The sequence below is a fragment of the Carcharhinus amblyrhynchos genome, chromosome 1 (assembly GCF_965287045.1).
Source record: "Carcharhinus amblyrhynchos chromosome 1, sCarAmb.v2.hapA, whole genome shotgun sequence".
Lineage (NCBI taxonomy): Eukaryota > Metazoa > Chordata > Chondrichthyes > Carcharhiniformes > Carcharhinidae > Carcharhinus > Carcharhinus amblyrhynchos.
Genome location: NC_137324.1, coordinates 85,287,895 through 85,303,660, shown reverse-complemented (window position 1 = coordinate 85,303,660; position 15,766 = coordinate 85,287,895). Strand labels below are relative to the sequence as shown.

The 15,766-nt window shown below is 38.7% G+C and overlaps 1 protein-coding gene across 3 annotated transcripts in view; it reads right to left on the bottom strand.

The window, feature by feature from the left end:
• atp8a1 (ATPase phospholipid transporting 8A1) overlaps window positions 1-15,766 on the bottom strand; it is a 362,709-nt gene that overhangs the window by 234,685 nt on the left and 112,258 nt on the right. For all 3 annotated transcript variants that reach the window (XM_080188142.1, XM_080188135.1, XM_080188148.1), the window contains exons 10-11: window positions 9,162-9,273; window positions 2,080-2,245 (exon numbers count right to left, since the gene is read on the bottom strand). In XM_080188142.1, the coding sequence (XP_080044268.1) occupies window positions 2,080-2,245; window positions 9,162-9,273 (278 nt within the window). The remainder of the gene's footprint in view (window positions 1-2,079; window positions 2,246-9,161; window positions 9,274-15,766) is intronic.

Here is a 15,766-nt window from a genome sequence, read left to right as displayed (position 1 = left end):
ATATAAGATGATGAATGGGATGGATAGGATAGAGGTGGAGAGACTCTTCCCGCTCAGAAAGGACAGTAGGACTAGGGGGCACAGCCTCAAGATAAAGGGGGGGTGGTTTAGAACAGAGTTGAGGAGGAACTTCTTCACTCAAAGGGTGGTGAATCTCTGGAATTCTCTGCCCGTTGAAGTGGTGGAGGCTGCCTCGCTCAATATTTTTAAGACGCGGGTTGATAGGTTTTTGATAGGCAAGGGGATTAAGGGTTATGGGGAGAGGGCGGGAATGTGGACCTGAGCCACGACAGCTCAGCCATTATCTTATTGAATGATGGGGCAGGCTCGAGGGGCTAGATGGCCTACTCCTGCTCCTATTTCTTATGTTCTTATGTTTACACCTAATTAAGTACTTTTTGAACTGTAATCACTACTATAACGTGAGAAAGATGGCAGCCAATTTTCACACAGCAAGCTCCCATTAACAGCAATGACTAGACTATATGTTTCTCTAATATTGATCGAAGGATAAATATTGGGCAAAGTACTGGGGATAATTCCATGCTCTTCTGCAAAGTAATGCCCTGGACCTCCTTACTTCCAGCTTAAAATACAGGCAAGATTCCCGAGCTACTAGCTCCAATGTGTTCCCATAAAGCTTGTGTGTTGTATAAATTTAATACCTTCAACACAATATCCAACTTAGTAGTAACAGTTAGATATAAATTAACATAAAATTCTCCTCAGCCAAATCAAGAACCTCAAAATATGAGGAATAGTGCTCAAGTATGAAATGAAATTCAATTGTTCTATAAAAAAGTCTTGCTTTGTTCAATGTTTCTCCTCATTCTCAGTTCTTTTTATATCCCCTCCACTTGATTAATTTACCTCAAAGCTGAATGACATTACTTTTGTTTACACTACAAGTACTAGGTCCCCCATATAAAATTGTAAAATGGACCACAAGTACCTCATGTTAATTTTTAAACAACATCTTCAAACCTGACACCATTGGCTTATTTGTGTCACGCCTGTTATTTGAAAAAGCAATTGATATTTTGGGATGATTTAAAAAGCTGTAAGCTATTTTTAAGCATTCGCCAAGCAACAATGTTAGGCTTCATTGGTTTGTGCTGTTTATTTGAATATTTTGGTTAGATAGTGAAATCACTTCCAGTTTTTTTTAAATGACATGTTGTTTAACTTCAGATGGCTGTTTCGTTGAGAATGTATTTATATTGCAGTCCAGAAAAGTAGTTTTGCCTTATATCAATGCTGGACAAATAGTGTGAAAGCAGCACATGCCCAGAGTCTGAACCTGATTTGACACTGGAATGAAACATCTATGGAAGGAAGCATCTAGTTTAATGTTTATTCGTGTCACAAATAAGCTTATATTAACACTGCACTGAGGTTACAGTGAAAATCCTCTAGTTGCTGCACTCTGGTGCTTGTTCGGGTACACTGAGGGAGAATTTAGCATGGCCAATGTACCTAACCAGCATGCCTTTCGGACTGTGGGAGGAAACCTGAAGAAAACCCAGACAGATACGGGCAGAACGTGCAGGCTCTGCACAGTCAACCAAGGTGGGAATCGAACCTGGGAGGCTGGCGCTGTGAGACAGCAGTGCTAACCACCATGCCACCTCACCTCTGTTCCGCACAACGGAATTACACCACACGTTTGGCACTGGTGTAATCATGAAGCAGCATTACAATGCTATGACAATGGTATTGTAACTGCACCCGTAGTCTTGTGGTTTTGCAGCAAAGATGCACCATGCTCTTTATATAAGTATATGAAGATATTCATACAAGATTTTCATCCAACTGCAATGTAATTAAAGAAACACTTTCAAAAATAATAAACACTGGATCAAGAAATTCCACATCTAACAAAGATAATTTATCAATAAAGGCAATATCATATTTATGCCAATTAATAAATTACTAACTTTGAGAAGTGTGAAAATAACAGACTCAACATATTATTGTTAATGCTAGTGAAAGTATACCTCTTTCAGCAGCTAATGCATCTTACAAAGAAGTTATAAAGAGCAAAAGTAGCCAGTTTTGTACATTTCATTAGATCCTTACCACTAAAATCAAGGTACCAGTCTCCTTTAGCATGTCTGCTAGTCCATATTGTTGAACCAATGGCACACACCAGAGATATGAAGAGAAGAACACCAAATAATAAGAGGATTTGCACATTGGTAATTCGTTCCACATTTGATAATTTTAGTGGAGCCTGTGTTGTATTCTGCAAAATAATTCACATGAAATTATAAATATAAATTTCTTGCTTGTTTCATGAGTTTCATAAGCACCGTAATCCTGAACTTAAAAACATCAAAGCTCCATTAGTTCACGCAATAGCTAAAAAGAATGTACATTGACATCTCGTTACAAAAGCTTCCATTTACCATCAATTTCATAATTTATAACCTAGCCCTGATATCAAATTTGACAATAAATTGTATGGCCTGGAGTTTGCTCAGTTGAACTGGGAGATTCCATTCAATTCTCCTAAAAATTGCAGAGCTGGTGAAAATCAAGAAGAATTTTAAATGCAAGTTATGTTCCATGACCTTTTGTGCTACTTTAAAAAACAATGCACTAGAAGCAGACACTAACCACAAAGCTAGCCAGAATGAATTAATCACCATTATGAATGGGTGCTAATTGTGCTGTTCAGTCTTAAAGGAGACTCCAAAATTACCCTGATCGCTTGGATACAATATAAAATAATTTGAAAACCTTCTGAATATTTATTTTTAATCGAAGAGACTAACAAGTGCACAACAATGTGACAAGTTGATAGTTCTGTGTGTTTTTTCCAAGGCATTTAGAAAAAAGTTCAAAGAAAAACTTGCATCTTTATAACATCTTTCATAACCACCAATGTCTCAAAGTGTTTAAGAGCCAATAGAGCATCTTAGAATCCTACAGTGCAGAATGAGTCTACACCGACCATTATCCCACCAGGCACTATCCCCATAGCCCCATGCATTTACTCAAACTAGTCCCCCTGTCACTCAGGGGAAATTTAGCATGACCAAGCCACCTAACCTGTGCATCTTTGGACTGTGGGAGGAAACCGGAGTACCCGGAGGAAACCCACGCAGACACAGGGAGAATGTGCAACCTCCACACAGATAGTGACCCAAGTCGGGAATCGAACCCAGGTCCCTAGTCCTGAGAGACAGCAGTGCTAACCATTATGCCATTGTGTCACCCCATTGTAAAGGACTCGTCCAGGATATGAACCCAGCACCATAGTCGCTGTTGCAAAGTAGGAAAAACGGCAGCCAATTTGTACACAGCAAACTCCTGTAAACAGTAATTTGCTAATAACAAGATCATTTGTTTTTGTTCTGGTGATGAGAAATAAATTTTGGTCAGAACAAAAGGCTAACATCCTTGCTCTTCTTTAAAATAATGCCTTGGAATCTTTTACATCTGCTTGAGAGCAAATGGGACTATGGTTTTGAGGTGTTGGTATAGTGGTATTGTCTGTGGACGAGTAATCTAGAGATCAGGGTAATGCTCTGGGGATCTGGGTTCAGATCCCACCACGGCAGATAGTGAAAATCTGGAATTAAAAATCTGGAATTAAAAAGTCTACTGATGACCACAAAACCATTGTTGAGAAGAAAATCTGTCATCATCACCTGGTCTATCTATACGTGACTCTGGATCCACAGCAATGTGGTTGATGGCTAAATGCCCACTGAAATGGCCTAGCAAGCCATTCAGTTCAAGGGCAACTAGGGGCAGCCAATAAATGCCAACCCAGCCAGAAATGCTCACATCCCATGAACGAATAATCTGAACCGAAAGACAGCGCTTCCGGCAGTGGTGCTGCACTGGAGGGTCAGCCTTGACCCATGAGCTCAAGTCTTGGGGTGAGACTTGAATTTGATTATTGACAGGTGATGCATTAACACTTGGTAATACATTCCTTTTCAGTTGTTTCAATCAAACTGCAGATAGGTCTTAAAAAGCAATTCTAATTTTATAAAAATACATTTTAAAACTCTAATTCATGATGCATTTTGTGGCATACAAATACATTTGTGCAGAATCTTGAGAAACAAAAACTGTCAAATCAGACACAATTTTGGCTGCAATTTGTGTATATTTCACAGATTGGGGTTGAGTTTCCAGTTTGTTCATTTTTCCTCAGCCTGCGAATAATAATGTAAAGCAGGAGCATAATGGAAAAAAGTGCATAATTAAATCCCAGCTATTTTATGACATTCAGTTACCACTTTCTGCATTTGGATTGACTGTGATAAACTAAAGGTCAAGGTGTGCTAAGGTAGAAATATGGAACAAGATTTTACCTGAAATAATTGAAGTGACAGAAACTTTGCTCCTGTATTTTCAACTCCCCAAACAGCTGAAACAATCCCTCAGGATCTACTCCATCAAGTCCCTTCAGAATCTTGCTGATTTCAATGAGATCACCCTTTCATTCATCTAAACTCCAGAGAACACAAGCCCAATTTGCTCAGTCTCTCATCACAGGACAACTCTCTCATCCAAGGGACCAATTAAACCTCTGTTTCAACACTTCCAATGCAAGTGCATTTTTGTCTTAAATGAAGAGACCAAAACTGCACACAATATTCCAGATTCGGTCTCATCAAAATGTAGCAAGGCTTCTTTATTCCTGAACTCCAATCAACTTATAATAAAGACCAAATTCCTTGTTCTACCTGTATGCTATTTTTTTTCTGTTCCTTGTATGGGCACACCTAAGTTTCTTGAATGTCAACACTTTAAAAAGTTTCTCATCTTTTTAAAAGTATTCAGCTTTTCTATTCTTTTGACCAAAGTATCATTTGCCAACTTGCAATCTGATGGGAACATTCCCAAATCAAATGAATTCTGGAAAAGTACTGAGGAAATTCACGATCCCTGCAGCTACCTTAAACTGTAGGCCAACTGATCTGGGGATTGTTGCATTTTAGTCCCTTTATATTTATTTCAATACTTTTTCTCTGTAAATATTAATTTTCCACTTTTTAGTCAACAGTTTACTATTTATTTCTGGAATGAAATGCATGTCTTCCACTGTGAAGACAGACAAAAATATTTGTTCAATGCCTCAGCTATTTTCTCATTCTCCATGACAATTTCTCCTGTCTCTGATTCTAACAGCCTGCTGTTTACTTCAGCTATTCTCTTCCTTTATTCAGTACTTAATTTTTTTATATTACTGGCTAGTTTACTCTACATTCTATTTTTTTCCATTTTTATCAACTTTTTGGTTAGCATTTAAAACACTTCAAATCCTCAGATTTTTACTGATTTTTGCAATATTGGAAGCCTCTTCTTTTCATTTAGTACTATCCCTAGCTCCCTGAGTGAGCCATGGATTGGTCTTTCTTGCTGAGATTTTGATTTCAATGGAATATATTCTTAGTGGACACTTGGGAAGGTCCATTGGCCTTGGGCAAGATTATGCAGTGTCGGGTCGAGCGAGGCCGTAAAACCCTGCCCTTTGAATTGTTTCTTTACATTTCCCACATTTGATGTACTGCCATTTCATTTAGTCTATTTACCCAATTTATCATAGCCACTCCTCCCCTCATACCTACATAATTGGCTTTGTTTAAATTTAAGCTTCTTGTTTGTGACTGAAGTATGTCACTTTCAAATTTAATCTGGTATCATGATCACTATTTCCCAGTGATATTTTATACATGATTACTTTGGTGAATTAAATATCTAATGGTCTCAATGAATTAGATACCTTTAGATGGCAACACTACTGAAGATCACTCTACTGACAACAAAAGTAATGAATTATCGAAGCAAATGGTATTTACAAGTGGTAGATTCTTACCACTAAAATAGACATATCGATCTGCAGCACACATTCTTAACTACACAAACAATTTCCTAATAAATTATTGAAATAGCATATTAATAAAAAGATGGGATGTCAGTAGCCCAGAAAGCATTCAATTTTGGCTTAAATATGATCTTTCTATAAACCTGCATGGTGACACAGTGGTGAGCACTGCTGCCTTACAGCATCATAGACCTAGATGGATGTGTACATTCTCCCATCTCTGCATGGGTTTTCTCTGGGCGCTTCAGTTTCCTCCCATAGTCCAAAAACATGCAGGTTAGGTTGACTGGCCATGCTAAGTTGTGCCTTGGTTCCCATGATTTATAGGTTCAGGTAATTACTGGGGTAAATGTGTGAGGTTATGGGGATAGAGCCTGAATAGTGCAGTGCCCCAGGGGTCGGTGCTGGGGCCTCAGCTTTTTACCATTTATATAGATGATCTGGAGGAGGGAACCGAGTGTAGGGTGTCGAAATTTGCTGATGACACCAAGATTGGGGGAACGGCAAATTGTGCGGAGGGTGTGGAGAGTCTGCAGAAGGATCTAGATAGGCTGGGCGAATGGGCCAGGAAATGGCAAATGGAATTTAATGTTGGCAAGTGTGAGGTGGTCCACTTTGGTAGGAAGAATGGTAGGAAGGACTATTACTTATGGGGCGAAAAACTGCAGCAGGTGACGGTGCAGAGGGACCTCAGGGTCCTTGTGCATGAGTCGCAAAAACCCAGCTTGCAGGTGGTCAGGAAGGCGAATGGGATGCTGGCCTTCATAGCGAGGGGGATTGAATATAAAAGTAGGGAGGTCTTGCTGCAGCTGTATAGGGCATTGGTGAGGCCGCAGCTGGAGTACTGTGTGCAGTTTTGGACGCCGCACCTGCGCAAAGATATTTTGGCCTTGGAGGGAGTGCAGAGGAGGTTTACTAGGCTGATACCGGAGTTGAGGGGGTCGAGCTATGAGGAGAGGCTGAATAAACTGGGCTTGTACTCGTTAGAGTTTAGAAGAATGAGGGGAGATCTCATTGAGACGTATAAGATGATGAATGGGATGGATAGGATAGAGGTGGAGAGACTCTTCCCGCTCAAAAAAGACAGTAGGACTAGGGGGCACAGCCTCAAGATAAAAGGGGGGCGGTTTAGAACGGAGTTGAGGAGGAACTTCTTCACTCAAAGGGTGGTGAATCTCTGGAATTCTCTGCCCGTTGAAGTGGTGGAGGCTGCCTCGCTAAATATTTTTAAGACGTGGGTTGGTGGGTTTTTGATAGGAGAGGGGATTAAGGGTTATGGGGAGAAAGCGGGAAAGTGGAACTGAGCAGCGACAGATCAGCCATGATCTTATTGAATGGCGGGGCAGGCTCAAAGGGCTAGATGGCCTACTCCTGCTCCTATTTCTTATGTTCTTATGTTCTTATGACATGCTCTTTCAGAGAGATGGTGCAGACATGATGGGCTGAATGGCCTTCTTTTGTACTATAGGGATTCTAAATTTTAGGGATAAAATGTTTCAAGAAATGATGTTGGACATTTATAAGACCGTAAGACACAGGAACAGAAGTAGGCCATTTAGCCCATTGAATCTGCTCTGCCATCTAATGAGAACATGACTGATCTGAAATGATGAACCTCAATTCTACTTTCCCCACCTTATTCCCATAACCCTCAATTCCTTTACTGATTAAAAATCTGTCTATCTCAGCCTTGAACATACCTAATGACCCAGCCTTCACAGTCTTCTATGGTAAAGAATTTTCCCATCTTTCCTTCAATCTTCTCCAACCTGGAGGCTTAACACTAATAATACTAAATATATTACAAAGTTATAAAGCCTCAATTCTAAATGTCATTTTTGGAGGGATTTTAGAGGTAGCAATCTCTTCCAACTTTGTTCCATGTGCACTACAATAATGGTTAAAGCTCATTTTCTTGGCTGCAATTAATAAGGTAGAAGCTAAACATTAGCTATTCACTGTTATGATCTCAAGTATGGTAGCACATAGAAAGTTATCAATCTATAATCTGTCTACCATCATAGTATTATAAATATCTGAAAACAATATCCTTTTCATGTCAATAGAGCAGCAACATCACTATGTTTACTTCGATCTTCAGAATTACAAAAATCAAGTTTTATCATAGATCTTCACAGAAATATAATTTTGTTTTAGAAAGACAGTCCCGTTTAAGCACAACCATAAATTTTCATACTTACAGACAAAAAAAAAATCACAGACAGAAATTAATTCACATTTTTACAGGATTTGGTTGAGTCTTGCATGGGATGGAAGCATCCCTAGCATTTGATGCCCATTAATAACTTCCCATGAGAGGTGGTAGTGGGCTGCCTTTTTAAACTACTGATATGTAACCACAAATTTCAAAATACTCTGGAGATATGGGTAAATTTACCAGTCAATTTCCAAAGCAATTATGAGGTAGAATGGTTAAATGAAAATAATCGCTAGCTTATCAAATGATTTGATTTTCAACCAGAAACATTAATGTTGCTTCTCTCTCCCCAAATACTGCCTGACCTGTTTATTTATATTATTTTCTGTCTTTTATTCAAAATGGTTTGATTTATTGAACACATTTTTGAAATATCAGATTAAAAAAGGATGAAATGTCAGATGCTGGGAAAGCCTTCAACACATTTTCTAGAATATGACCTTGTTAAACTCCTGTCATTTCAAATTTTACAGTTGCAATGTTTCATGAGATTGTATTGGACAATTCCCCATTCCTTCCTTCATCCTCCAATTGTCATTAATCAATTTCCAATTGTCATTATAGATTTAACTTCCATTAATACACTATGGGAACATCAATAAAATTTGTGCAATAAAATAAGCATAAAACCTATTACTACCAACTAAGAATTCTACAAAAGGGATTTAACTTGGAATGACAACGACATTCAAACTCCACTACACAATTAAATGATAGCAGATGGTAAGTCTGTAAAAGGTGAATCATAATCTTGCTGTCGAGACAGCGAGGACGAGAAGTGGCGGCCAGGATACTTTTTCATGTGAAAGAGAGAAAAAAAATAGTGGGACCAGTCTTTCTACCTCCTCCCTCTCCCCCAAATTCTTGTATCTCTCTTGGGAGCACTATACAGTGACACTGTCAGAAGTAGGAACAGGTGTCAGATCAATTTTTTTGGCACAGATGTTGAATACCTGCAGTATAGCGAGATTCCGGGCAAGAAAATATCTTTATCCATTGGTCACCCCCTTTCCTTTTCCGTCTTCTCAGAGAACTATGATAATTCAAGCTGAAGTTCACGAAATATATTTACAGCAAAATATCATTTAAACATACCTGCATGAGTTTTGTGTCATGTCCTGTGTAAACCACTATTCCATGAACCCACTGGGTGTTTCTTAATTGAGCACCTCGCAAAAGAATTTGATCTTGGCCCAAAGGAAAAGTGCTACAAAAAAGATTAATTAAATTGCAAATCTCAGCTGAGAACAATATGGAAATGTAAATAATAAAGCAACAGAAACAGAACAATTGTTAATTTCCTTTATCAAAAGTTACAGGGCCACAATTGTCTTAAGTATTTCTGTTATGGATTAAGTTAAAATTCCAGCCATATTCATTCTGAAAAAAAGTCCACATCATTTTACAGTAAAAAAAGTGGAATCTTCAAAAACATCTGTTGATTTATTTAGATAAACCAAAAGTATAACAAAATGGAAGTTGTGGCAAATCTATTAATACATGGAAATCAAACTTTTTTTTGCAGTAATTCTGCAACATCTGAAATTTTGAAAATGACTACAATTGAATTTCAAGTTAATCACTTATTAAAATAATTACATGTAAGCAAATTTCAGAAATATGTAAAAACAATAGAATACTGATAATGGGATATTAACACAGAGCAAGGGAGAAAAGCAATGCAAAGAGAAAGAAGTGGAGGGGGAAATGTCAGATACTCCTGAAAACCTTTTTTGATCATCGTGTTGCTTGTCCAACAAGCGACGGAGCATTGCTGAATTTAATTCTATCAAACGGAGAACACTTCAGTAGTACAAAATTTGGGAAACAGTAATCATAGTGCCATTAGATTTAGAATACTTATGGAAAGGAACACAGAATAATGAATTGTGAAAATGTTCAATTGAAGGAGTGCTAATTTCTAAGAGTCAAGTGGGATCTGGCCTGGGAGGATTGGAATTGAAGATTAGCAAATTTATCAGTAAATGCACAATTAAGTACCTCCAAAAAATGAATTAGCTCAAGCACAAAGCAAACGTTTTCATGTGAAGGGGAATGAAGAAAAGGCATTCAAATCTAGAACTCCCTTCAAGATTGAAAATATAAAGACTAAAGCAAACCAAAAGAAGATGGTTCATGCTAATGTCATGATTATAACATAGCACAATATTGAGCAGTATATGGAGTTTCCAGACGAGAACTGAAAAAGTGGGGCAGCCTACTGCTGTAGCTGTGGGAATTAAAATTCAATTAATCAATAAATCTGGAACAAAATGTTAGTTTCATGATTACTAATAAGATTATTGTAAAAACCCATTTGGTTCACTAATGTTCTTTGAGGGAGGAAATCTGCTAGTTTATACCCAGTCTGGTCCATACGTGATTCCAACCTCAGCACAAAGCACTTGACTCTAACTGTCCTCTGAAATAGCCTCACAAACCACTCAGTTGATAGCAGCTCACTATCACGGCAAAAGGACAATTTACTGGATAGGCAGTAAATGTTGGCTTGGTCAACCATACCCAAATCCCCCAAAAAATTAAAAGGTCAGCTGAAGCAATGTTGGGCCTGATTAGGGATCAAAAGGAAAATCCTGCGCAGGCAGAGGGCATGGTTTAAATAATTTATACTTTTCACTGGTCTTCACAAAAAAAATGCAACCAGTGCCACAATAAAGGAGCTATAGCATAAAAACAAATGGAATCAATGCCTAATAAGTCAGAGGCGTTCAAGGTAGAAAAGCCATTTGGTCCAAATAGGATCCATTCTAGGTTGTTGAGGATGCAAGTGGGAGACTAGCAAAGGCTTTGGCCACAACATGTTAATCCTCAGTAAATTGGTGGTGTCATAGGACATAATGATTGCAAATGTTACATCTCTGATCAAAAAAGAGAAGCAGGATACATCCAGTAACTGCAAGTTTATCATCCAAACATCAGAGGTGGGCAAACTTGTGGAGATTATATCCTGGGTCAAAATTAATGATCACTTTGATCATTAATTCCTAACCAACTAATGTGACTGTGTTCTTCAATTAAATAATGGAGTGTTGATGGGGGCAGTGCAGTTAATATACAGACTTTCAAAAATCATTTGATAAGATGTCACAATAAATTTATTAGCAGAATTGAAAATTATGAGAGTAAAGATTCAGTGTTTGCATGGCTCAAAATCAGCAAAGTGGCAGAAAAAAGTATTAGTGAATGGTTGTTTTTTTTTAAGACTAGAAAGTAAATAAGCAAAGACATAACTTCCAACCATACAGCATCTTTAACAATCTCAGGTCCTCCCAAAGCACTTTATAGCAAAGAAAATACAATTGCGTTACATTTCAAAGAAAATGTGGCAGCTGAATTGAACAAAGCAAGGCTCTACAAATGGTAATGTAATAAATGACTAGATCATCTGCTTAAGTGATGTTGACTGAGAAATAAATTTTGGCTGAGACCTTGAGGAGATGCCCCTTGCTCTTCTACAAATAGCACATGTACTCAAGAGAGTAGACAAGGCTATGCTTTAAATTCTAATCTGAAAGACAGCACTTCCGATAGTGTTGTACTGCACTTAAGTATCAGCCTGGATTACATGCTCAAATCTCTCAAGTGTGACTTGAATCCATTACTCCGACCCAGAAGTAAGTGCATTGCAACTGAGCTATAGTTGACACTCAAATGAACAATGGCATACAATGAACAACGGTCAGTAATTAGATCAATGCTCTTTTCATTACCTGGATTAAAAATGGCAAAAGACAGGATGTCATTTCAAAGTTTGCAATTAGCATAATATTTTAATATTAAGTAAACAATAAGGACATAGGCAAACAGGTGATGTATGGGTGGGATGCATTTTGGAAGGGAGAAAGATGAGTCAATATAAACAGAATGGTGCAAATTTAAAGAAAGGTGCAGGAAGAGAGATTTGGTGGTTCATATATATTTTATGGTGGTAAGACATGTTTGCAGATGACATATGTTAAAACATATGGGATACAGCACTTTATAGAACAGACATAGATTACAAAAACAAGCAAATTATGATAATCCTTAGAGGCTAGGCCTCAGATGGCGAATTGCATTTAATTCTGGGCACTATATTTGAAGAAGGAAGTCAAGGCCTTGGAGATGTCGGAGAGGACATTAGCTGGAATGGTACCAGGAATGAGAGGAATCAGTTACATGAAGAGAATAGAGGAACTGTGATTGTTCTCCTTGGAGCAGAGAAAGTTCAGAATAAATTTAAAAGAATTGTTCAAAATTAGAAAGTAATTAAGCCAAAAGTACTTCCACTGAGAAGGTAGGTAGGTAATCAGAGGACGCAGATTTAAGATAATTTGCAAAACCAAAGAGATGACGCGGAGATTATTTTTCTATTTATAAAACTAGTTAAGATCTGGAATGTATTTCCTGAAAGGATGGACAAAAATGAGAGGTCACATGACACCAGGATATAGTCCAACTGATTTATCTGAAATCAGAAGCTTTTGGAGCACCACCCCTTCGTCAGGTGAAGTGGATGGTGAAAGCAGATTCATGTGTAACTCACAAAAGGGAATTGGATGTGTACTTAAAAAGGGAAAGCAAATGCACTGCTTTATGAGATAAAACAGGAGGCCTGTGATCAGTGGTGTGCCTCAGGGATCAGTGCTGGGCCCAGCGTTATTTGTCAATTATATTCATGATTTGGATGAGAATATAGGGGGCATGGTTAGTAAGTTTGCAGATGACATCAAGTAATTGGTGGCATAGTGGATAGTGAAGAAAGTTATCTCCAATTGCAGTGGGATTTGATCAATTGAGCCAATGGGCTGTCAAATGGCAAGTGGAGTTTAATTTAGACAAACGTGAGGTAATGCATTTTGGTAGACTGAACCAGGGCAGGACTTGCTCAGTTAACGGCAGGGCGTTGGGGAGAGTTACAAAACAAAGAGATGTGGAGATACATGTTCATAGCTCCTTGAAAGTGGAGTCACAGGGGGACAGAATGGTGAAGGCAGCATTCGGCATGCTTGGCTTCATCAGCCAGAACATTGAATACAGGAGTTCGAATGTCTTGTTGAAATTGTACAAGGCATTGGTAAGGCCACATTTGGAACACTGTGTGCAATTCTGGTCACCCTATTATAGAAAGGATATTATTAAAATAGAAACAGTGCAGAAAAGATTTACTAAGATGCTACTGGGACATGATGGATTGAGTTATAAGGAAAGGCTGAATAGACTTGGACTATTTTTTCCAGGGCGTATGAGGCTGAGGGGTGACCTTATACACATCTATAAAATACTGAGGGGTATAGACAAAGTAGACAGTCAATACATTTTCCCAAAGGTGGGGAAGTCTAAAACTGGAGGGCATAGGTTTAAGGTGAGAGGGGAGAGATACAAAAAAGTGTCCAGAGGGGTGTTTTTTTCACACAAAGGGTGGTCAGTGTCTGAAACAAGCTGCCAGAGGTAGTAGTAGAAGCGGGTACAATTTTAAGTTTTAAAAAACATTTAGATAGTTACATGGGAATGATGGGTATTGAGGGATATGGGCCAAATGCAGGCAATTGGGATTAGTTTAGGGATTTAAAAAAAAAGGCGGCATGGACAAGTTGGGCCAAAGGGCCTCTTTCCATGCTGTAAATCTCCATGACTCTATGACTCTATAAGAAGAGAACAAGACCAGTTAGATAGCTCTTTCAACATGCCAGCACAAGCAAAGGGCCTGAATGGCTTTCTGCTGTACTTTATGATTCTATGAATAGACATAGAAATACATTCTGTGATTGGTTGATGTGCATCAATCACAGTTTTAACTGATGCCTCTCTTCAGATACTAGTTCACCTCATTTATCTTGGTGCTCCCCTAGTTAAGAGGCATTTTGTTTGCAGTGTAATTGTAAAATAATTGTCATAGGTCCTGACAAACCAGAAGCAACAGTTACAAGGTTACACAAGGACAAATGCGAGGCAATGCATTTTGGAAGGTCTAATGCAGGAGGGAAGTATACAATAAATAACAAAACCCTTAGAAGCATTAACATACGGAGGGATCTAGGCCTACAAGTCCACAGTTCACTGAAAGTGGCTACACAGAATCCCTACAGTGCAGAAGGAGGCCATTCAGCCTTCAACAATAACAATCCCACCCATGTTCTATCCCCATAACCCCATGTATTTATCCTGCTACTCCCTCTAAAACTAAAAGGCAATTTAGCATAGCCAATCAACCTTACATCTGAAGATGTGGGAAGAAACCACACAGGGAGGAAACCCACACAGACATGGGGAGAAGGTGTAGACTCCACACAGGCAGTCACTCAGGGCTGGAATTGAATCCGGGTCCCTGGCATTGTGTGGCAGCAGTGCTAACCACTGTGCTACCATAAAAACATAAGTGGATAAGGTGGTCAGGAACATATGTAACATGCTTGCCTTCATTGGTCAGGGCATAGAATATAAAAATTGGCAAGTCATTTTGCTGTTTGGAACTTTAATTAGGCCACATTTGGAATATTGCACATAGTTCTGGTCACCACATTACCAGAAAGATGTGGAGGCTTTGGAAAGGGCCTCTTTCCAAGATGTTACCTGGTTTGGAGGGTATTAGCTATGAGGAGAGATTGAACAAACTTGATTTGTTTTCATTTAAACTTTGGAGGCTGAGGGGCAATCTGACAGAAGTTTACAAAATTATGGGAGATATAGATAGAATGGATACTTGGAGTCTTTCTCCCACAGTAGAAATATCAATTAGTAGGGGAAGGTGCAGGAATATGGACTGCAAGGAGGCAAAAGATTTATAGTTTAGAAAGGCATCATGTATCAGTGCAGGCTTAGTGGGCCCAAGGGCCTGTTCCTATGCTGTACTGTTCTTTGAAATCCTGATTAAATCAATCAATCAACCCCAACTCTGCAAAAAATGGTGAGTTAAGTGGCTCCACACATGAATTTTAAATACATTCTTTAAGTGTGCAGAAATGACCTGGGGGAATAGAATTTTCTGAAATTATTTTATGGTGGCACTTCAAATAAATCAGTCACAATGACATTTATGTCAGTAGATGGCAGTTCCTGTCAGCTGACAAAAATAGGCCAAAATTAGGTTTGCGATTTGAGGCAGGTGATGTGCCCCATGGCAGTGTTTGTATCCCAAAGGCCATATGGAGCCAGTGTAAAACTCCCGGCCCATATGACCAGAGGATGCTCAAGATGAAATGTAAATGCATATTGTTACTGTAACCTGCAATGACAAGTACAGTGAGGCACTTCTTGTTCTGTAATGAAAGAAACTGACCTGTACTGCACTTTCTGTAATGTCAAATTTGAACTTTTATGTGAAATACTGCTAGGAATTTTATGGAAGTAGCAGGTTTTTGAAAAAAAACTATCTGTACCAGCATTCAGAGGGAGGCTTCAGATCAAACAGAACATGACTGAAGTCAAATTGAAGAGGTTGGGCTGTTCTCCTTGGAGAGAAGGCAGCAAAGAGGAAATTTGAGAGACATGTTGAAAATCATGAGGAGGCTGGACAAAGTAGATGAGGAGAAACTGTTTCCTCTTGCAAAAAGAACTGAGAAGAAGAAAATATAGAGTTAGTATTTACAAAAGAAGCAAATGTGGTGAGAGAATTTTTTTTTTCCCCCACACAGCAAGTGGTTCAGGTCTGGAATGCACTGCCTGCAAGTGTGGTGGAAGCAGGTTCAAATGAGGTATTC